The sequence below is a fragment of the Rhincodon typus genome, chromosome 7, assembly GCF_021869965.1.
Source record: "Rhincodon typus isolate 14 chromosome 7, sRhiTyp1.1, whole genome shotgun sequence".
Lineage (NCBI taxonomy): Eukaryota > Metazoa > Chordata > Chondrichthyes > Orectolobiformes > Rhincodontidae > Rhincodon > Rhincodon typus.
This window is the reverse complement of record NC_063338.1, coordinates 32,384,661-32,408,894: the sequence shown is the minus strand read 5'-3', so window position 1 is coordinate 32,408,894 and position 24,234 is coordinate 32,384,661. Positions and strand designations below refer to the sequence as shown.

At 40.4% G+C, this 24,234-nt stretch overlaps 2 protein-coding genes across 2 annotated transcripts in view; one reads left to right on the top strand and one right to left on the bottom strand.

Moving 5' to 3' along the window:
* hibch (3-hydroxyisobutyryl-CoA hydrolase) overlaps positions 1–11,026 on the bottom strand; it is a 99,803-nt gene extending 88,777 nt beyond the window's left edge. The window contains exon 1 of the mRNA XM_048598738.1: positions 10,952–11,026. Coding sequence (XP_048454695.1) covers positions 10,952–11,026 — 75 coding nt within the window. The remainder of the gene's footprint in view (positions 1–10,951) is intronic.
* Positions 2,069–24,234, top strand: part of LOC109933224 (inositol polyphosphate 1-phosphatase) — a 79,812-nt gene continuing 57,646 nt past the window's right edge. The window contains exons 1-2 of the mRNA XM_048599542.1: positions 2,069–2,268; positions 12,044–12,118. The gene's annotated coding sequence lies outside the window, so the exon portion shown is untranslated. The remainder of the gene's footprint in view (positions 2,269–12,043; positions 12,119–24,234) is intronic.

Sequence of the window (24,234 nt, the reverse complement as noted above, 5' to 3'; positions counted from 1 at the left end):
GGAACACAGAATGTTAGCATGCAAGTCCAACAAGCAGTTTGGAAGGTAAATGGCATGTTGGACTTTATTGCAAGGGGTTTGGAGTGCAAGAATAAAGAGATCTGCTACACTGTACAGGATTTTGCCTTAAGGGGCTTGACTTAAATGTTGAGAGGATGTTTACGGTCATAAGACAGTCTAGGACCAGAGGGTATTGTCTCAAAAGTAAAGGATGTCAATTTGACTGTGGAAGAATTCCTTCTCTCAAAGGGTTGTGAATCTTCAGAACTCCTTGACACAGAGAGCTGTGGGAGCAGAGTCCTTATACATATATTTAAGGCTGAGATAGATAGATTATTGTTTAGTAGTGGGATCAAAGGATATGGGGAAAAGGCAGGTTAAGGGGATGTGAAGAATGTCGGATCCGCAATTATTTGATTGAATGGGAGAGCATGCTCAAGTGGTTGAATAGCCTACTATTGTTCCTGTTTTATGGTCTTATGGTCAAAATACTCAACTTAGACAATCCTTCCGTATCCAGGATCAACCCTAATGAGTCTCCTCTGGACTGCCTCCAATTCAAGTATATCTTTCCTTAGATAAAAGAACCAAAATAGCAGTTCACAGTATTCCAGCTATGGTCTAAATACTGAACAAAAATAAAGTTGCTGGAAAAGCTCAGCAGATCTGGCAGCATCTGTGAAGGAAAAAACAGAGTTAACGTTTCAGGTCCGGTGACCCTTCCTCAGAACTGATGGTGGCTGGGAAAACGTCAGTTTTTATGCAGAAAATAGGGAGGTGGGTAGGGTAGGGAGTAAATGATAGGATAGAGCCCAAAGAGAGAGAAAGACAGTTGGACAGACAAAGGAGTTGCTAATGATCAGGCTGGGAGGGTGAATAGTTGTTAATGGGGACTGTTAGTGACTAACAACAGGGGGTGTGTAGTGGCAGGCTATGTGGTAACAAGGCCTGGTGTGTGGGGTAGGGGGTTGGGACATGGGAGAGTTTAGGCCCTAAAATTATTGAACTCAATATTGAGTCCGGAGGGCTGTAGGGTCTCCAAGCGGAAAATGAGGTGTTGTTCCTCCAGCCTGCGTTAGGCTTCGCTGGAACACCGCAGCAAGCCAGAGACATAGATGTTGGCCAGGGAGCAGGGTGGTGTGTTAAAGTGGCAGGCAACAGGTAGTTTAGGGTCTTTTTTGTGAGCAGAACGTAGATGTTCTACGAAGCAGTCGCCAAGTCTACGCTTCGTTTCCCCAATGTCAAGGAGACCACCCTGTGAGCAGTGAATGCAGTAGACTGGATTCTGGGAAGTGCAGGTGAGGCGTTGCTTCACCTGGAAGGTATGTTTGGGCCCTTGGATACTGGGGACGGAGGAGGTAAATGGGCAGGTGTTGCACCTTCGCTGGTTACATGGGAAGGTGCTGTAGGGCTGTGGGGAGGTGTTGGGGGTGAAGGAAGTATGAACCAAGGCGTCCCAGAGGGAATGGTTCCTGCGGAAGACAGACAAGGGAGGGGAGGGGAATATGTGTCTGGTGGTGGCATCTCGCTGGAGGTGGCGGAAATGGTGTCTGATGATCACCTGCCCATTTACCTTTCTGTTTTCTATTAGTTAACCAATCCCCTATCCATGCTAATATGCTACCACAACACTATGGGCACTTATTAAGTAGCCTAATGTGTGGTACTTTATCAAATGCCTTCTGGAAATCTAAATCTATTTTTACATCCTCTTCTCCCCTTTTACCTATCCTGCTTGTACCGATTCAAAGGCTTCTAGTAAATTTGTCAGGCATGATTTCACTTTCATCAAGCCATGCTAACTTTGCTTGATCACATGATGTCTTTCCAAAAGCTTTAGTATTACATTTTAAAAGTAATGAGCAAAACAGTTTAAAAAAATTGAACGGTGCAACTTTTATTAGGGGCTATTGGTGGATTCTTTAGCGCAATTCACAGCGTGACGGTAATTTCACACACCACCCTCTGGGTGGCAGTTTCGTTGCATTGCATACTCGAGGCTTGCATGAGAACAGCCGGTGGTTTCGCAAAGCGACATCGCTCATCCATCACAACGAGCCATAGAGACGTGAGTGTGACTGTGTTTGTCAGAGAGATCTACCGCCTCATCTGTTCTCCCTTTCCGCAGATCGGGTCATTTCAACCGCTGGTGTACTGCACGCTGCTGCCGCTAACTGTGCAGTCACCGCACCCCCTGTGCAGAGAATGACCTCCTGAGCTGCTGTGTCAGCGGGCATCTGAGTGCCGGACCAGCAGCGATCATTCAAGGTAATCTGATCCAGCAGCTTGTATGTGGCGGCTTGTTGTTCACTAGGAGACCCGAAAATGTGGGCAGGAAGTTAGGGGTGAATGTGCTTGGCCTAACATGTTAGAATGGGCATCTTGGCGATCTAGACCTACACGGCATACAGAAAAGTACCAGTGCGAAAGGCGGGTCTTTCGCTCTTATCCATTACCTCTAGGGTGCATTTTGGATTCTTTTTCGCGCAGCGGATTGCTGAGGGTGGGCTCCGATTAGCGGGTTGAAAAACCTCAAAAGTCGCATCAGAGGGGAAATGACCTGGAGGGCGCAGATTCTCACCAGGGCTGTTTCCATTTCATCGGAGTTTCTTGGCCCGTGCAATAGAGAATATGTTCCCAGTCAGTTTAGCCGCTATCTCACGGGTTGCTTACTGCTGAGTGTAACCCTGCACAGATTCTACGCCCCCCTCCTCTCCCGCTGCAGTGCAAGGAAGCTTAGTGACCGCCTACACAACAGACGCCGCTGTGTCCTGCCATTCGCATTGTGTGGTTAGAATGTGCTTCATGTACCCTCCAATTATAATTTTATTTGGTACATATGTCAGACGTACTTTCCTTGGTTGATATAGGAGAATTGCTAGAAATGACATCTTTCATGTTAGCAAGAACAACAATTAACATAACATCCTAATTTTCTGTGCGGCCCTTCTCTCCAATAGATGCTGACGCTGCGGGGTTTTTTTGTGTGTGGGGGTTGGGAACGTGGCACAATAATTACCTTCACCGAACTGACAATTACTTGTGTGTGGCCTCAACAGTCAGTACTAGGCTGACGTTCAACTTGAATGGCAATTACAAGTAGGCCCACTCGTGCCACTTGGCAAGTACATCTCCTGCACAGATTAAAGCAGCTTGAACAAAACAAATGGCACAAGTACAGGTCAACGGGTATGATCTTACAGCCATTTCAGAGCCGTAGTTAAAAAAAATCAAAGCATAGAGCTAAATATTCAGGAGTATGTGACTTTTTGAATGGACAGGCAGGAAGGAAATGTTGATGGGAAAGCATTGGAATAAGTATGATAGCAAGAAAGATATCGAATCCATGTCGGTTGGAGGTAGGAAATAAAAATGGAAAGAAGACATGGCTAAAAGTAGTTTATAGGCCTCTAACAGTAGGTGTGGAGTGGGACAGTGAAAACATGTAAGGAAGACAGTACATTAATCATGGGTGACTTTAATCTTCATGTAAATTGGGATAGTCAGATAGGCAGAGGAAGCCATGAGGAGCAATTCATAGAGTGTATTCAGATTAATTTGTTGCGGATTCAACCAGGAATCAGGCTATTTTGGATTTAGTGATGTGTAAGGAGAGAGGTTTAACAAATCATGTCAGAATTTAAAGAAGAATCCCCAGGAAACAGTAACCATAATACGTTAGAACTTAGAATTTGGTTTGAGAGGGTGGAACTTGGGTTAGAACTCACTGTGCTGAGCTGATAAGTTTAATTACAAAATAATGAGGGCGGAGCTGGCTGGAGTGGACTGAGAAAGGAGTTTAGCATTCAAGATAGTTGAGAAAATAGTTCGTGGCTCCTCAGCAAAGACATGTTCCAGTGAGGAAGAAGGATTCTAGGAAGGGATAAGCCAACTGTGGGTTAACCAGTGAAGTTAAGGATAGCATGAAATTGAAATAAAAAACAATGTGGCAAAGATTAGTGGTGAACCAGGGAATTAGGAATGTTTTAAAAACCAACAAAATGCAAACCAAAACAAATGAGGAAGAAATTAAACTTTGCAAGTAAACTTGTAAGTAATGTTAATACAGGCAGCAAGAACTTCTATGAACACATAAAAAGGAATAGAAGCCAAAGTGAACATAGGCCCCTTATGAATGAGACTGAGGAAATAACAATGGGGAACCAGGAAATGGCAGAGGAATTGAATTAATACTTTGCATCAGTCTTCATAGTAAAAGACAGTAATAGCATTCCAATATTACTAAACAATCAAAAGGCAAAAGGAGAAGAGGAAATAAATACAATAACTATCACTTAAGAAAAAGTGCTTGACAAACTAATGGAGCTAAAGACCAATAAGCCAACTGGACCTGATTGGATGCACCCTACAAGAGAAAGGCAGTAGCTACAGAGGTTGTGGATGCACTGATAGTAATCTCCCAAGAACCTTAGATTCTGAAAAGGTCCCAGATAATTGGAAAATTGTCAACACCTTTATATAAAAAGGAAAAGAGACAAAACACAGGTAACTGTAGGCCAGTTAGTTTAATGTCAATTATTGGGAAAATGTTGTGTCTATTCTAAAGGATGTAATAGCAGAGCATTTAGAAATACATAACATGATCAAGCAGAGTCATCATGCTTTCATGAAGGGGATATCATTCCTGATAACTTTATTCGTTATCGTTGAGTAGGTAGCAAGCAGGATCAATAAAGGGAAGCAGAGTATGTTATATACTTGGATTTTCAGAATGAATTTGATTAGGTACATGTTAGGCTTCTTGATAAGACAAGAACTCATGGTGTTGCAGATATTGTATTAGCATGGATAGCAGATTGACTAAATAATGTGAGACAGACAGTTGGGAAAGGTTGCATTTTCAGGATGGCAGCCTGTAACTAGTGGTTTGCCTTAGAGATCAGTGCAGGGCCACAATTATTTACAGTATATATTAATGACTTAATTAATTACAGAATATATTAGCGATGAGAAAAGTGAATGTATTATAGTCAATTTTGTGGATGTTACATAAATCAGTGGAAAGGTGAGTGATGAGGATGACACAAAGAGTCTGCAGAGTGATATAAACAGGTTAAGCAAGTGGGCAAAACCTTGGCAGATGGAATATAATGTGTTACACATATTGGCAGGACAAATAGAGGAGCTAAATGTTAATTAAATGAAGAAAGACTGCAGAAACCCACAGAAGAAAGGGATTTGGATTCATCATGCGAACATCCAAGTTCAGCGGGTAATATCTTTCCCATCAATCTAACTATAGCACTCATCCTAAATATTCCTTGCAGTAAAAGATTCTAATTACTTTCTCGGAAGTGTAATTTCTATGAATTCACCATTGGATTTCTTGGTGATTGTCCAATATTTTTGACTCTGTGTAAGTCTGGAAGCGCAATTCATGCCTCTCAGCCAAAAATTCTGGTTTGAGTCTCACTCTAGAATATGATGGCCAAGAGAAGTGTGTTAATAATTTGGCCACACAGGTTGAGTATCAACCTGTAAATCCTCCCAACATATGCCAAAGGCAGATGGTGAAAGATTCCTGGTCAGACATGTGATGGAAAGAATGGTGGCCAAGATCCCTTATCAATCAAGTGATGTCGTCCAATGAGATTGAATCAAAGCTGGGTGTCCTTGGGCTTGCATAGGTTTTGGTTCACATATAGTGAGACAGTGGAAATGTTCATTATGATTCATTCTTTAGCTAATAGAGACACTTTGTGTTCGGACACAGGATGACATCATTAGGGGTCTCAATAAATCTTAACCTTGATTGGTTTGTTTGAGGACGGTAAGTACATGTTTGCATCATCAACTCTAATGAGATTGAAAACGAGCTGCCATGGAATAAACATACAGAAGATGGACAGGTTGTGTCATCAAGGAGGCAGGGATGAGAAGGAGGACTGGACATGGGATGAGGGCAAGGATGGAGAGATTTTGAAACTGGTGAATTCCATGTTTAGGCCATCGAGCTGTAGGCTCCCAAGGCGGAATATGAGGTGCTGCTCCTCCAGTTTGCGTGTGGCATCATTGTGACAGTGGAGGAATCCCAGGATGGACATGTCACCCAGGGAGTGGGGGGAGGGGGGGTGGAATTAAAATGTTTTGTGACCGGAAAGTGTTGTCGTTTGTCGCAAACAGAGCACAGATGCTCTACAAAATGGTCTCCATGTCTCTGCTTGGTCTCACCAATGTAGAGGAGGCCACATCGGCAGCAGCGGATACAGTAGACCAAGTTGACGGATGTGCAGGTGAACCCCTGTCTAATGTGGAATGTTTGTTTTGTGCCTTGAACGGAAGTGAGGAGGTAGGTGTAGGGGCAGGGGTAGCATCTCCTGTGGTTGCAGGGGAAGGTGCCGGGGGTGGTGGGGCCAGTGGGGAGTGTGGAGCGGACAAGGGAGTCGTGAAGATAACAGTCCCTATGAAAAGCAGATAGGGTGGGGAGGGAAATATTTCTTTGGTTGAGAGGTCGGATTGTAGGTGGCGGAAGTGGCGGAGAATGATACATTGGATGCGGACGTTGGTGGGGTGAAATGTGAGGGCGAGGGGGATTCTGTCTTTGTTTTTGTTGGGAGGAGGGGATGTGAGGGCAGAAGTGAGGGAAATGCAAGAGATGTGGTTGAGGGCATTTTCAGTTACTGGAGGGGGGATGTTACCGTCCTTGAAATAGGAGGACATCTGGGATGCATGGGAGTGGAATGCCCCCATCTTGGGAGCAGATGCGGCGCAGGCGGAAGAATTGGGAGTTGGGGATTGCATTCTTGCAGAAAGGTTTGTGAGAGGAGGTGTAGTCCAGTTAGCTGTGGGACAGCAGGCTTGAAATAGATGTTGGTTTCGAGGCGATCACCAGAGATGGAGACAGAGAGGTCCAGGAAGGAGAGGGAGGTATCGGAGATGGTCCAGGTGAATTTGAGGTTGGGGTGAAAGGTGTTCATAAAGTTGATAAACTGTTCAAGCTCCTCACGAAAGCATGAGGCAGCACTGATGCAGTCATCAATGTAGCGGAGGAAGAGTTGGGGGATAGTGCCAGTGTAGCAGCGGAAGAGGGACTGCTCCATGTATCCTACGAAGAGGAAAGCATAGCTTGGGCACATGTGGGTGTCCATGGCCACCCTCTTAGTTTGTAGGAAGTGGGAGGAGTTAAAAGAGAAGTTGTTAATGGTAAGGACGAGTTCAGTTAAATGGATAAGGGTTACATCAGATCTATTTATTAGATTTTGTGAAGTAATGTAGATGTTATTTAATGTAGTGATTAATTTTGGTTGACTATTAAGTTGACCATCTTTATGTAAATGTTGATACACATTACAGTATTTTTTCCAGAAAAAAAAAGATCATACAGCTTTCAAAATTGTAGAAAAATGTGCTAGGAACTCTCCTACCATGTTTTGGACTAAGATGTAAAAGTCCAGTGATCTTCAGTTTTGAACAAAAGTCTGCTTTTGAAGATTAAAAAATCTAAGCACAAACTATACTCCGTTGATTGACATGCAGTCTACTTTGAAATGATAATGAAACACTATCTAGAGCTTAATAGAGACATATGGTGGCTTAGTTTCAAATGTTCCATAGTTGACATTCTCAGGATTTGCTGTTATACCTGTGGCTATTATGAATACCTCATTGTATTTCAAAAAGTCCAGGATTGTAGAATCTGCCTTATGTGGGGCAATCTATATCTATAGGTCACAGTTTTACAACAAGGGGTAGCAGATTTAAAACATATATGAGATGAAATTACTTCTCTCAATCGGTTATGAATCTGCGGAATTCAATACCCCAGAATGCGGTGAATGCTGGGATATTGAGTAAATTTAAGGAGGAAATAGACAGATTTCAATTAGTATTTAATTGAAGAGTTATGAAGAGCTGCAGGAAAGTAGAGATGAGGCCAAGATGAGATCAGCCATGATCATATTAAATGGTGAAGTGGTTAGATGGGCTGAGTTGCATCAGCAATCTGTGGAGAAGCATCTATTGAGAAAAACCAGAATTAACATTTCAGGTTCAGTGATCCTTCTTCAGAACAGTTCTGAATAGTTCTGAAGAAGGACCACAGGACCCGAAACATTAACTCTGCTTTTTCTCCACACATGCTGCCACACATGCTGAGTTTTTTCAGCAATTTCTGCTTTTATTTCTGATTTCAAGCATCTGCAGTTCTTCAGCTTTTTTCAGCTGAATTGCCTACTGCTACTCCTAGTTCTTATGTTCTTGTGATCACTTCACATTTTTATTGCAGTTCTAAGAACCTATTAAAGCATTAATTTTCTTTTGATGTTATAAATGGATAAACATTTGTTTTTGACAACAGGATGCCCACTTAAGGAGCTTTAATTTTTGAATGGGCTCTATCAATGAAAGTTTTTAAAGTATAAAGTGTCTATGATATGAACTGCCAGATTTATTTATATTTTATTTATTTTTTAATGTCATTTATTTAAAGTTTGTGTTTTGTATTTTGGGTTGATGATATGTTGGTCTTCTGTGAGTCTGAAATTAATAATTAACTTGTAAGTACTTCTGTAGCCATGGTGACTTATTTTTAAACAGTTCCTAAGAGGCACTTTGGTGGCACTAATGGGATTTTGATAACCTTAACACATTTTATAATTTGGCAAGGTGATCTATTGTGCTTTATTTGTTCGAAATTTCTAGGTTTGGGGATTTTTTAACTTAGGGGAAACACCCATAGCTTAGAGAGAAGGAGACTTTCTTTCAGTTTTACATGTTTTTGGGCAGTTCTGTGAAGCCCTTGAATGAAGATATTGTATAGAACCATGCTGCTGAGAGTGGAGAATATACTAAAAATAGACTGCCTTAAAGTAAGAAGTTAATCTCAGTCCCAAAACAAAAGTGTTGGGCTAAAATCCTGGGCAGATAACGTGAAGACCTGCATGTTCAAGCTCAGGTGTATGATAGCTCCAGGAAAAAGCTTTCAGTGTTTCCTATCACACTTACCTTCAGCATATGAGGTGTTAGGAAAAGATTTCTCTCTGATGTCAGTACTATAAATCTATATAAAGCTATACAAGGCTTTTTTCAGGATTTGCAGAAGATTGTTTTAGGATTAAAGGGATTCTACTTTTACAATGTGTTTAAAACTCTTTGAATTTGGGTTATAAGTAAATGGCTTAGATTATTCTATTTTATCTTCCTTTCTTTTCGTTAATGTTGTTCAAGCAAAATCTGCAATATTGTGAAGTTATGTTTCATTGAGAAACCATCTGGTTAAAACCAAAACAAAACAAAATATGATGTATCAATCCAGATTTCAGTCTGCAATCTGATTTATCCAATGATAACACCAGCTAGGATCAAACATGTCCTTTCGTATGACAGCTCTATTAGATTGTTATCCTGAGGTCTTCCCATATTGGACCAGTGTGATTGGCTATTGAAGATAAATGGGAGTAAGGGAGTATGGGGGGCATGGGATTATGTATGGGCATGGGGAATGTGAGGGAGGATGAAGATGGTACATGGGGACTTGGGGTGGAATAGGGAAAGTGATGGGAGTAAGAGGGGTATTGAAGGGCATGGGGAGTATGAGTTTTTTTTGGTAAGAGGGTTTGGGGCAGAATGAGGAGTGGAAATTAAGGGTGCAGGGAATATTAGGGGGCTTGAGTGTGAATAAGGATTCAGGGTTGGATGATAAGAACTATGTTGGAGAATTGCAATATTTCAGCAAATCAAACAGGGTCTTCTAAATAGCTTGTCTATGCACGTGCTCTTCGCCAGCATTACCCAAGGATTTGGAAAACTTCCTCCCTCACGTCTCCAAGAGATGTAAAAATGGTGGACGTGAGCAGAAATGACAGATTTGGGTGTCTGAACATGAGAAACATTCTGACTCACATTTTCTGAGCCCAACACAAAATCTTGCTCGTTATCAATATTCTTCATCATCGTTTCATCAATGTCTTAGAACTCCCACATTGTTTGTGCATCTTTCCTTCTCATTCTGCCATGGCTCAAGAAGTAGATCCATTGCTGCCAACTCAAGGCCAAGAAAAGGACAAGCAATTTGTGTTGGCTGTACCAGAGATCTCCACGTTCCAAACTTTGCTTAAAAATAAATATTGACACAATCCTGCTGAGCAGTTTGCCAGCTTATAAAAGAGATTTGCCTGTCATGTTTGCCTAATGTTAAACAAAATGATTTGGAATATTGGTCATTTGTGGTGATTGTGCTATTTTTGATTGTTAATATAAACCGGATGTGGAAATTCTCCTGGAATAGCCAAGAGCCCGTATTAGGATGAATCACAAAGAATCCAAACTAACAACAGTTTAATAATATTCCCTGTCTTTGTGGTATTTTTTTCCTGTGTATTATATTAATGTATTCACATTCAAATTTCTTGAATTGTTGTCCACAGAGAGATCATTCCCAAGGTATTGCAGCAAGTTTGAACTGATTGGCAATAGAGTTTAAATTTTAATTTACAATGTAAATTAGCACAGACAAGAAAACAAATTAACACAGACAAGAACATTTAGAAGCAGACTTATGTTTTTCTGAGTTGGAGGTAATAGATGTGAACCTGACTTTGATTTCCTGTCAACATAAAAGCAGGCACATAACATGTCACCACCAAGATGTCTATCCCAAGTTTTCCTCTTCCTTTTGTAATATGATGGATGGAATCTTCCCAGCCCCTGAATAACACAGACCACGTGATAAAATTGAAAAAAATCACATGAAACATCCAGTAAGGAGCTTCTCAACCTTGGGAGCAAAAGGCTATATTTTTCAACCAAGTGTTGAATGGTCAGACGAGATTCTCACTCAGTGAGCGGTGAGACGTCTATCTGCATGCATCAAGATACATGAACATTTCATTATTAGCTAAGTTCACTTCATTGATATGCAATTTCTCATTCTCCCACCCACCAGATAGAAACTAACAGGGATATTTATCGACATGCAAGTCAGAGCAGTTACCTGCTCCAGTCCTCCATCCTGGACATCAGGCACGAACATCTCAGAGCACATTCCATTGCCACTGAATCCACGCATGCCACCCCATCTATTGACCTTGACATCTGACATGTACAAGCCTCATCACAGCATTGTGGCACATCTCCAATTTACTTACAGTATGAGTCTGCACTTCAGAAATGAGGAAGGATCACTCAATCTGAAATGATAACTCTGATTTCTGTCCACAGATGCTGCCAGATCTGCTGAGCTTTTCCAGCAATTTCTATTTTTGTTTCTATATCTGATTTGTTAACTTGATAAGCCTAGGGGCTGGTGGTGTAAAGGGGGAAATGGAGAGCTAAATTGATGAGTTGGGGTGGACTTAGAAAAGTTCAAAGTTGATGGCAAGAGCTACTAAGAGGTAAATGTGTACATTTGGGAGTTCACAAAGGCTAAGAGGCTGAGCCCTGACACTCATTGCATGAGGAGTAACCACTGTTTCTTTCCATTGGACTCTAGATGACAAGTATACAATGGTGGCTGAGAATGGCTGAAACCACACCCAGAGTGGGCAGGGTTAAATGGTTTCTTCTGTGATGGAGAATCACTTTTGGGCAATGTGAGGTCCTTTGTAGGAGGACAGTGTTACAAAGGCACCCATGCAGTGCAAATGAAAGATAACAGCGAGCACTGCATGCTCTGTGAACCTTAGGCATTACCATTCCATGCGGTGTCCAAATCCTGCACTCCTGACTGCATCATGCAGCATCAGGAATCAATACTCAATAGTTGTAATGCACAAGTAATATCTTACAACTTGGAAAGATTCACCTGAATTGCCAAAGTAGCAAGCATCTTTCAAGTTCCCTTGGCCTGTACATGATGCAGGAGCTGCTCAATTCACAATTTAGTTCATACAATCTCAGGTAGTGCTAAGGAAGGCTCTGCATCTTCAATATTGTAGTTGCCACTGGACAGACATTTAGTTTCACATCTGATAATGAAAAGTGAACACTTATGAGCAAACGTGATAAAGTATTTACAATTAAGAGTCATCTGTGCATTCACAGAAAGTTGTCTTCTTTGTTTCCCTCCCAATACATCTCAGTGCAGTCCTGGGTTCCCAGTTGGCCTTGGAGTTTTGGTCAGATAACCAACCCCAGGGACATTTGCATCTAGAGGGCCTAGGTAAGTGCACTCTCCTCAGCATGAGCAGGACTGAGGGTGACTGAGGGTGGCAGTCAGGATGGAGAGAGAAAGTTGGCCACCTCTGCAGTGCCCTGATGGGAAAATTTGATTTGCTTCCTTCTCTGTGTGGGTGCCCACTGCCACTGCCCTGTCTCAGCTGAGGAAGGGGCAGCTGGAGTGGGGTCAATGTTCCTCATTCCCCTGTGACTTTGACATTGGTGCTGAGTGATGGAGTGTAGATGTGTGTGTGTATACTCAGCAGACATTGAGACTGCTGGACCTGACTATCCATGGCAGATGCCAAACTGTCCATGGAAACAGCCAAAAGTTCGCATATTGGAGCAACATGGTACAAGTGCAGTCTTACAACTTTTGTGTCAGTTGCCATGGACAATTCTGCCTGCTGCTGCACCTGCTTATGCATTTGAAAGGAAAGCACACTGTGTGAGACACCATAAGGACATTTTAATACTTTCAAACTTACGTGAAAGACAATGGGTTGAAAATCGAAAATGGGAATATTTACTTTTGATGCCCAGAAGCTCTCCACTGCTGATCTCATGTGATTCCCCCAACTTTCTTACCAATTACCATGTCGTTCAGTGCCTAGCAAGATTCAGCACATAGTCTTGACTGCCCACAAACCCTGTCCCTTTCTGCTTTGCGTGCAATTGAAGATCAAGGCACAAATTGCACTCAAAATTGTGCTAGTTTTTCATTTAGTTAACATCAAATGTGAAGGTTACAGTGAACCAATGCAATCTGGCCATGTTTTGGAATAGATTTGCTTTAAAATATATTCTTTGATATATTTAAGATCAATAATTTAATGCACTTGGAGTCATAAAGCTGAAAATGGGTTTGTCATAAGAAAATAGGAACACGAGTTGTCCTATTAGAGTCTGCTCTGCCATTCAGTTAGATCATGACTGATCATCTCCATCAATACTATTTTCCCGCATTATCGCCTTATACCTTAATTTGGTTAGTTTCCAGAATCTTTAGATTTCTGTCTGGAACATGTTCAATGATTGAGCCTCCACAGTCTTCTGAAAATTTCAAAGATTCACTACCTTCTGAGTGAAGAAATTCCTCTTTATCTTAGCCTTAAATGATAAACCCTTTATCCTGAGATTATGTCCGTGGTTTTAGCCTCATCAGCCAGAGGAAATGTCTACATCTGTCTGTCATACCCTGTAAGAATTTTACAAGTTTCAATTAGGTCACCCCTCATTTATCAAAACTCCTATGGAATACAAAACCAGTTTCCTCAATCTCTTCCATAAAGCAATCTGTGCCATCTCAGGGGTTCATCCAGCGAACCTCCAGTGCAAGTATATTCTTCCTTCAATAAGGGGACAAAAACAGCACACAGTACTCCACATGAGGTCTCACCAAGGCTTTATACAACTGTAACAAGGCATCTTTACTCCAGTATTCAAATCCCCTTGTAATGTAAGCCAAGATACCATTTGTCTTCCTAATGGCTTGCTGTACCTGCATGCTAACTTTTAGTGTCTCATGAACAAGGAAACCCAGGTCCCTTCAGACACTTGTACTTTCCAATCTCTCAGTATTTGAAAATATTCCTCCAAATTTCACACTTATTCACATTATATTCCAACTGCCATGTTCTACCCCATTCACTTAACTTGATCAAGTCAGCTTGAAGCTTTCTTGTGTTCTTCTCACAACTTACGTTCCTATCCATAGCAGTTTGGAAATGTTATGATTGGTGCCCAAATGTAAAACATTTATGTAGATTGGGAACAGTTGTGGACCCAGCACTGACCCTTGCAGTGCCTCAGTAATAACAGCCTGTCACCTGAAGATGACCTATTTAAGTTTTCACTCTGTTTTTCTATGTTAACCAATTCTATATCCATACTGGTATATTTTCCCTAATTCCATACGCTCTAATTTTATTCAATACCCTGTGTGGAATCTTAGAAAATCTAAAGACAATACGTCCACTGGTTCTCCTTTATATATGTTTGGCATAACATTCTCATAAAGGACTCTGACAAGTCTGTTAAAAATGTTGCCCCTTTCATAAATTAATGTTGACTCTGCCCAATTTTATCACTCATTTCTAAATGTTGAGTTATCACATCCCCCAGGTAGCTTTGTACCTAAGATGGCCTGTAAATGGCAACTTATAAACTTTTCACTGTACTCATTTGAGTACGTGACAATAAAACTAATTCAATTCAATAATCACTTCCACTATTTTCCCTATTACTGATGTCAAACTGACAGGTATGTGGTAATCTGTTCTCCTTCTTAAGTAGTGTTTCTATTAAGATTCCAGTTTGTAGGAACCTTTCCAGAATCTATAGAATTTTAAATAACCAACAATGCATCTACTATCTCCATAGTTACTCCTTTAATACTGGAATGAGGCTCATTAGGCCAGGGGACTTACCAACCTTCAATACAGTTAAATTTTCCAAGTAAATAACTAATACTAATTTCTAATAATTAAAACAAACTCTTTTTATCAGAGAATCCATCAACTTGTAAAACACATCAGGTAGTGTCCTTGCTCCAGAAGGAAAGATTTAATTTCAAGAATGGCCTCAAAGGCTTGTGATCAGGTGCAATTAGCATAAATCTGCTATTTGTGGGGAGGGGTGGTGACAAGATTTGTGGTGGGGCAGGCTCCAAACACAATGGTTTTAAATTAAATAAGAGATTGAGGCAACTTGATTTGTGCTGGATGTAAATTGGGATTTAAATTCAGTGATCTCCCACACTGGTTTGGCAGATATTGCAAGGAATTCTGCTGAAGAAATTAGGACAACCTAAGGATAGCTCCAGGTGACCGTATTTAAAAGTCTACACATGTATAGATACATGGAGTACATGACGCATCAATAGTTCTTTAAAACAAGATCCCATGGAATATTTTAAATTAAAATTATTTATATAGGTGTCTGTAGCATGTAAGGAAGTATACCTCTACCATATCCATTTCGGAACAGAATGCATGGTTCAGTGGTCAATCAAAATCAACTTTCTTACTAAACAAAAAAATCACCCAGTTTGCTTAAACTGTAACTTATCTATATGGTTTAACTGGTACTTATTCCATTGCAATGTAAAGTTGTTTTGAAGCTGACAGCACTGATAAGCTAGAAACATCATTCTGATTCTCAGTTGGACAGACCTTGGCCTGCAGAGGTTCAAGAAGGCTCACTGCCTCATTCTCAAAAGGACAAGTTACAGGTGGACAATAAATGCAGGTCTTGCTAATAGCACACACCTCCTGAGAATAAATAAAATGTATTGGTATTTGCTAAAAGAGATCCACGTCAGTCTGTCAAGGTAAAATACAAACTTTCCATAGGCCTAGAAATTTTGAACATTGCCAAGAATTCCATAAGAGCAATCTTGTAAGCTGTAACATGTTCTAACAGGATCTGGCTTCCTTCTTTTTCCATCACCTGATTCAGACTAAAGCATGATAATTCTCAAGTATTTTCTGCCTTTTTTCCCCTCTATCTCCTTCATAAAATTTGCCCTTGAATGAAAAAACACTGTTATTGCTACCTTGGTTTATTTGTTCGATAAATTCTGCATCTACATTTTTTTCAGAATCGGTCTTTTTTTATACAATGCAATTTGATGTTACTGCAATGAACTGACTGATGTGTTGGATTGTAATTCATATTTTTCCTGTGTATTTCATACAATAGAAGTTACAGAAGCCTTTGAGGCAAAACATAGATACGAGATGGAATTAACCACCAGATAGTTATTGTGTAGTTTAACACGCAATATGAGTTAAGGCACTTCTGATATCAAAGTAATCAAAATTTCTTGTGTAAACCGCTGAGGAAAGTGGTTTGCTGATTTGTACAAAATGTTTTGTTCTGGCTGGTCTGGAATTGAGAACGCTCAAAAAAAAACCCCAATCTGCTGGCAACACCCTTGCAAAGGTTGTGGCCATGTTAAGGTGAAGATACTTCTATAAAGCAGCTGAAAACAGTGTTTATTGTAAGTGATGGCCACTTGCTGATATATGACAGCTTCAGTAATTCCACAGCAAATTTCTATGTGTTACCTTCTAAGGAAATAGTGCAACAATGTCTGCCTGTAGATTATAAATATCCCTTCTGTTGATTGAACTACAGTATGACATTCTGGTCAAAAGGTCCAAAGCAGTATTTTCTCCAATTTTCCCATCACAAGCAATCTAAGACAATAATATGAGGCACAGTTCTTGGTGGTGATCTTAGCAATTCATTTGACATTTTCACTATAAGAGAGGATAGGATGAAATGGTTGTTTTCATTTGGAGCAATTGTATGTTGAATATTTAAAAACTGGCAGCAACTTTAAATGGAGTTGGCTGATTTAAAGTAAACAGTTAAGATCAAATACAATTCACTGAAATTGGGATAATGGAAAATTGTGCCCTTTAAGGGCGTTTCGATGCATTCTTAGTTGGCACACGTGAGAATAATTGACTGAATGCAAGCAAAGCATTCAACATTTATTGGCAAATTAAGCATCTGTATTTAGTTGAGAACCTGTTATGCACAGTGCATTGAGAAAACACCCTTTTATTAAATACTGTTCTTAAGAGCTTGTGTTGATTAACAGTCACCTGTTGTAGTGCAAATCAGACTTCAGTAAGATAGATTGATAGGTATCAAGGCAAAGCACTGTTGAAAGCCATTGTATCGTCAATCTTATATTACCGAGGTTAGTTAAAGATTAATTGACAGTATTATGCCATCGTTTTTTTGCATAACTCTCACTGTGCTAAAGGGCAATTGGCTTTATTTAAATTAGTTATCATAAAGCCTTATTTCATTTCCCGCAACTATTAGATTTACATGATACCAAATTATGTCATTTGATAACATGATACAAATGATGCAGCTCTTCTTGCTTTTTTATTAAATATCAAAAGTAGTCAAAAATAATTGTCATGATAGCAGTGCTTATTTAATTAAATAAAGATTAATGTGTTGTTATTGCTATAATATCCTGCAATTTAAAGGAATCAACCACTTTCTCAGTAAATATCAGGTTTTGCTGAAATGAATAAAATGGATTTCACCTTTAAGAACATAAGAAATAGTTATACAGCCCCTCAAACCTGCCTTGCCATCAAAATGTTCAAGGTTGATCTGCCCCAGGCCCTAATCCCTTTTTCATGGCACTTCATCATAGCCTTCAACTCCCCAGAATTTGAAAACTCTACCTAGCTCCTCTTCAAAAACTTTCTGTGACAATTTCATGTCAACTTTTATGTCACAAAACGTCTTCAATAACGTTCGTGAATAATTGAAGGAGAAAGGAAAGATCTTTTATGGCCTTTGAAGGTTTTGGAGTTGTGAAAGTTGATTGGATTGTAAAGACAGGATAAGCCTTTTGTTTGCTGCACCTTTTTGAAATCAACTGCCCAAAGTTGCAGAAATGACTGTTGAAGGACATTCATCCTGTGACCTAGTTCATGGGTTTTATTTTATTTACAGTACTACACTGCAGCTATTTGAACTTGCTAACAGCATATTGCTTTATCTTAAATGCCAATCTAAGCTTGGAATGGGTGTAACTTTTCATCAGACGTTGGGAAAATTCTGTAATATTATCTTCTAGGGCATGCCAAGATGTTGTTCCAAATAATTCAATCAGGGCTGTAGCTTGGAAGACTGCAGATATTTGATTCAGAAGAAGCTCAAAATAAAGAGGAGCAAGCTTCATGAACATTGTGAATACAACACAAATATAAAGCATAATTCTCAACAACCACAAATACAAGCTTAAAAAGTCTTGCCTTTTAATTGTCTTCATTATAATGTTTGCTTATTAATTCTCTGAACATGTATTGTTTTGTGAAACTGTTTTGTGTAGTCCAGTTGTTTCCCCTGAATTCACTTGGGATTAAGATTATTTACTCAAAGTAATTCTCTTTCTTAAAGGGAAATGAAGGGTGAGAATTAAAAGAATAGATCTGATGTTGTTTTGGCCTGACATATCAGTTACAGGTGTAAAATGGAAAATGCAGCATGACAAACCAAAGGATTCGCATGCACCTTTTTGGGAAAGTCCCCCTGCTTAGGTGTCTGAGGTCTGTTCTTGAAACAGGAATTCGACTTTTCACATCTGAAATGAAGTAATTTAATGTCTATTTCAAGTCCCCTTTTTGCCTGACTTCAGCCACAGATTTTTAAAAATTTATTCATGGAATTTGGGCTGGATCAGCATTTATTGCCCATCCCCACATTATTGTACTTGTTGGTGTGCTGCCTTCTTGACCTGCTGCTATCTGTTTTCTGTACATATATCTAGAGTGATATTAGAGACAAAGTTCCAAGGTTTTGACCCAGTGACGCTGAAAGAACACAATACATTTCCGAGTTCGGATGATGAGGGGCTTTGAGGGGAACTTGCAGGTGATGGTGTTGTTCCATATACCTGCGGCTCTTGTCCTTGTGGTTGTGGGTTTGGAAGGCTCCATCTAAGGAGCTCTGATGAATTTCTGCAATGCATCATTTTACACACTGCTGCTACTGAGCATCTGTAGAGGAGGGAGTGGATGTTTGTGGATGTGGTGCCAATCAAAAGGGTCGCTTTGCCATGGATGATATGAAGCTTCTTGAGTGTTGTTGGAGCTGCACTCATCCATCCCATCCCATTCCTGAATTGTGCCTTGTAGATGCTGGACAGCTTTGAGAAGTCTCAGATCTGTTCTTGTTGCCACAGTACTTATTTGGCTAGGCAAGTTCAGTTTCTGGTCAATGGTACCAACCGGGATGTTGATAGTGAGGGATTCAGTGATGGTGATGTCATTGAATGTAAGGGCAATGGTTAAATTCTCTCTTTTATGAGACGGTAACTACCTGGCAATTATGTGGCATGAATGTTACTGCCATTTGTCAGCCCAAACCTGGATATTGTCCAGGTTTACTGCATTTTGGCATGGACTGCATTATTATTCTGAGCAACCACAAATGGTGCTGAAGATTATACAGTCATCAGTGAACATCCCCATTTCTCACCTTATGATGGAAGGATGTTCATTGATGAAGGATCTTAAGATAATTGGGCAAAGTATACAACCATGACAAACTCCTGCAGAGACATCCTGGATGTATGATGACTGACTTCTAACAACCACAACCATCATCTTTTGTGCCAGTTATTATTCCATCCTTTGTGCTAGTTATTATTCCAAACAGTGGAGAATATTCCCCTGATTCCAGTTTTGCTAGGGCTCACGATGCCACACTTGGTCTAATGCAGCCTTGATGTAAAGGACAGTCACTTTCATCTCACCTCTGGAACTCAGCTCTTTTGTCCATGTTTTAACTAAGGCCGTAATAAGATCAGGAACGGAGTGGCTCTGGCATAACCCAAACTGGGCATCACTGAGCAGGTTATTCCTGAGCAAGTGCAGCTTGATTGCATTGGTGATGATGCCTTCCATCATTTTCAAGATGGCAGAAGCAGCAGGGTAGGTGGTGTTCAGGCTCGTGGCCCTTCCGTGCTCTCTTCCATGACCAACCGCATCCTTTTTAATGTTATTTTTCTTCATTTTACCTTTTGAATTAAATTCTTTTTTTTCTTCTTTCTGAGGCTGTTGTGGTAGAGAGACATTGCGGGGAGCTGTTGATTCACTCCATGTAACATCAAGAAATGTCTGGAGACACTTGATACTGCAAAGGATATGGGTCCTGACAACATTCTGTCAATAGCATGGAAGACCTGACTTCCAGAACCTGCCATGCCCCTAGCTATCTGTTCCAGTACAGCTACAGTATTGACATCTCCCTGACAGTGTAGAAAATTGCTCAGCCATGTTATGTACACAAAAAGCAGGACAAACGCAACCTGACAAATTACTGTCCCTATCAGTCTACTCTCAATCATCTGTAAAGTGATGGTAGGTGTTATCAGCAGTGCTATCAAGTAGCACCTGTTCAGTAACAACCTGCTCAGTGATATCCAGTTTGGGTTCCACCAGGGCCACCCAGCTCCTGACCTCATTACAGCCTTGATTCAAACATGGACAGAAGAGTTGAATTCCAGAGGTGAGGTGAGAATGGCAACTCTTGATGTCAAGGCTACATTTGACAGAGTGTAATATCAAGGAGCCCGAGCAAAACTGGAAACAATTGGGACTGGGGACAAACTCTCCACTGGTTGGAGTAATACTTAGCACATAGGAAGATGGTTGTGGTTGTTTGAGGTCAGTCATCTCAGCTCCAGGATATCTCCACAGGAGTTCCTCAGGGTAGCGTTCTAGGCCCAACCACCTTCAGCTGCTTCGTTAATGACCTTTCCTCCAACATAAGGTTTGCCGATGATTGCAGAATGTTCAGAACCATTCACGACTCCTCAGATACTGAAACAATCCATGTTCAAGTGCAGAAGAGCTGGACAATACCAGGCTTGGGCTGACAAATGAAAGTGACATTTGCACTACACATTGCCAGGCAATGACCATCTACAATAGGGACAATCTAACCACCATTGCTTAACGTTCAATGTTGTTACCATAACTGAATCCATTAACCAGAAACTCAACTGGATTTATTAGTCCAAAGATGTGCACGTTAGGTGGATTGGCCATGCTAAATTGCCCATTGTGTCCAGGGAGGTGCTAGCTAGGAAATTAGCCATGGAAAATGCAGGGTTCCAGGGATAGGGTAGGGGGTACTCTCTGGGTGGGCTGCTGTTTGGAGGGTGAGTGTGGACTCGATGGGCCAAATGGTCTGCTTCCACACCGTGATCTTATTTAAATACAGTGGCTACAAGAGCAGGTCAGGGATATGTAACAATGATGAGTCAAAATACAGAAGGGAGATAGAGGGCTTGGTAATGTGGTGCAATGAAAACAACCTCTCTTTCAACTTCAGCAAAACTAAAGAACTGATCATTGACTTCAGAAAGAAAGGAGGAGAACACGACCCCATCTACATAAATGGAACTGAGGTTGAGAGGGTGGAGAGTGTCAGGTTCCTCGGAGTGATGATAACCGACAACCAGACCTGGACTTCCCATGTAGACCGACAGTCAAGAAGGAACAACAACGCTTCTTCTTCCTCAGGTGGCTCAGGAAATTTGGCATGTCCATAAGTGCCCTCACCAACTTCTAAAGATGTACCATTGAAAGCATACTGTCCAGGTGCATAATGGCCTGGTATGTCAACTACTCTGTCCAGGACCATAAGAAACTACAGAAGGTGGTGTGCACAGCCCAGATCTTCACAGAAGCCAACCTTCCATCCATGGACTCCATTTACACGGCTCACTGCCGTGGAAAGGCTGCCAACATCATCAAAGATGCATTGCACCCCAGTAATGATCTCCTACAACCTCTTCCATCAGGCAGAAGATAAAGAAGCCTGAACACACATACGAGCAGGTTCAGGAACAGCTTCTTCCCAGCCATTATTAGACTGAAGAATGGACTGTCTAGCCTCAAATAATGCTGATCTTGCTAACGTTGACCTTATCTAGCCCACTCCCTGTGCTTTGTATAGTTAACCTCAGTCTGTTTGCCTCTAAGTCTTTTTGATCTATACATCCTTGCTTACTATGATCTGCCTGTACTGCTCGTAAACAAAGCTTTTCACTGTACTTCGGTACACATGACAATAAATCAATCAATCAATCCTGACTCCCTAAAACCTGTCCACCGGGAATAGAAGGAACAAGTCAGGAATGTGATGTAATACTCCCCACTTGTCTGGATGAGTGCAGCTCCAAAAACACTGAAGAAAGTTGGCATCATCCAAGACAACAGGCACCATGTCTACAAACATTCACTCCATCCAGCACCAAGGTTCTGTAGCAGCAGTGTGTACTTTCTACAAGACGCACTGCAGAAATTCACCAAAGATCCTTAAGACACCTTCCAAATCATCCAGAAGGACAAGAGAAGCAAATACATGGGAACACCACCCTAGGTCCCCAATTTTAATTTCAAAATATATCGCCTTTCCTTCACTGTTACTGGGTCAAAATCCTGAAATTGCCTCCCTCAGGGCATTGTAACTTTATCATGGACTGCAGCAGTTTAAGAATGCAAGTGACCACAATATTCTCAAGGGCAACTAGGCATCGCCAGGTAGTGATGCCCACATTCCTAAGAATGAATAAATAAAGAAAATATGAAAGGAAATTTTAAAAAGATTGGGTCTGCATCCAATGGAGAGTCGAAGAATGCAAAGTAATCTAATGGAAACATAAGATCCTGAGGGGACTTGACAGGATGGATGCTCAAAGTGTATTTGCCCTTCTGGGAGATGTAATTTACAAGTAAGGGACCCCCATTTAAGATGTAAATTAGGATTTTTATTTCTCTCAAAGGATCCCTTGCCTTTTTCAGGATACAAACCTTTGGATTATTTGCCTGCTGACATGGCCACTATACAACTGTTGCCTTGTTCTTTTGGGAATGTCAGGTAATGCCAGGCTCACTTTGCTTTTGCTGAATTGCTTTCACATGGTGAGATCAATTGATTCATGTTTTGGTGAGAGCTGCTGTCACATCTTGAAAGTAGAATTTGTAATAAAGCAGTTCATTCCTATGAAGCATTTTGTTGTGTCTGTTTGAGTGTATAGATAAGTTCAAAAGAGACATGAAAAGAGTCATTCTTTTAAATTAAGCATGTTGCTTCAGGTAGTATGACCTGCTGTACCTCAGGATATATTTCCTTCTGTGTATTTAGATGAACAAAAACCTTTTACCTGTCAATATTTTATCTTTATTTTATTTGAAGTTCATTTATTTTACACACTTGGGGAGAAAAATACCGTTAGTATAGTTAACCTCAGTCTGTAAGCTAACATCAGATATGACAGAAAGTAATATCACTGAGTTTAATATGTTTCTAAATTAAGGAAAGCACCATGTTTCTAAACCAAGATTTTTAAAAGTACGTTTAAAACAATGAATAACTGCGTAAAATGTTTGTCTTTTCTGCACTTTTACTGTGTATATACTGCACTTGGCACCTATAAAAACACACTATTAGATAATAATGTAGTAAAAGCATTCATAAAAATTTCTTACATTTACTATAATACCCTTTTATGTGGCTTTGAGATGAACCAAATGATGAGATACCAGCATTTCAAATCTTTAAGGACTTTGCCCTGATACTTTCAGAAAACCTCCTTACTTGTTGATTTATGCTTAGGGAAAGGATAACACATTTATTCAAATATTACAAAATTGTTACATAAGCAATTATATTTATCTTTGAACCAGAATTCAGATTATAATCAATTTAATTAGATTCAAATGTAAGATTAAACCAGTTTTTTTTTGTAAGCAACCATTAAGATCATGTTGTACACAGCAGCCACATCTGTGTTTAGCAAATTCTTTCAAAATGAGCTGCGTGCTTCCAAAATGTATTTTTAATCCGTATCAGAGAGATTCGAATAATAGTGTGACTGAGATAAAAGATACAAATGAAACTGCTAGGTGTTGCACAGTAGACAATGTTAACATATTGACACATTTCCAGCTAGTTATTTTAAGTAAATATTAAACCAGTTCAATTTAGCTTCAGAGGTGATGAAGCTTCTAAAAACAAAAAAAAGACAAAATTAACAGTCACTTGGACAAATGTAGGCTAATTACAGAAAGCCAGGATAGGTTTGTTCGGGACAAATTGTGTTTAGCTAACCTGCTGGATTTTTTTAAAGCAAAAACAGAGAAAGTAATGTGGTTAATGCTGTCGCCGTGGTATACATAGACTTACAAAAGGCATTTGATAACAGCTGCACAACAGACTTGTGAGAAAATTTATAACTCACACAGGAAATTATAGGCCATTTAGCTTAACTTCTGTAATAGAGAAAATGTCAAAAGCTGTTATTAAAGGCCTTATATCAGGTCACTTGGATAAGTTCAAGGTATTCAGGCAGAGCCAGCATGGTTAGAAACATGTTTCACAGATAGTTGGAACTGCAGATGCTGGAGAATCTGAGATAACAAGGTGTAGAGCTGGATGAACACAGCAGGCCAAGCAGCATCAGAGGAGCAGGAAGGCTGACGAAGGGTTCTGAAGAAGGGTCTAGGCCCGAAACGTCAGGCTTCCTGCTCCTCTGATGCTGCTTGGCCTGCTGTGTTCATCCAGCTC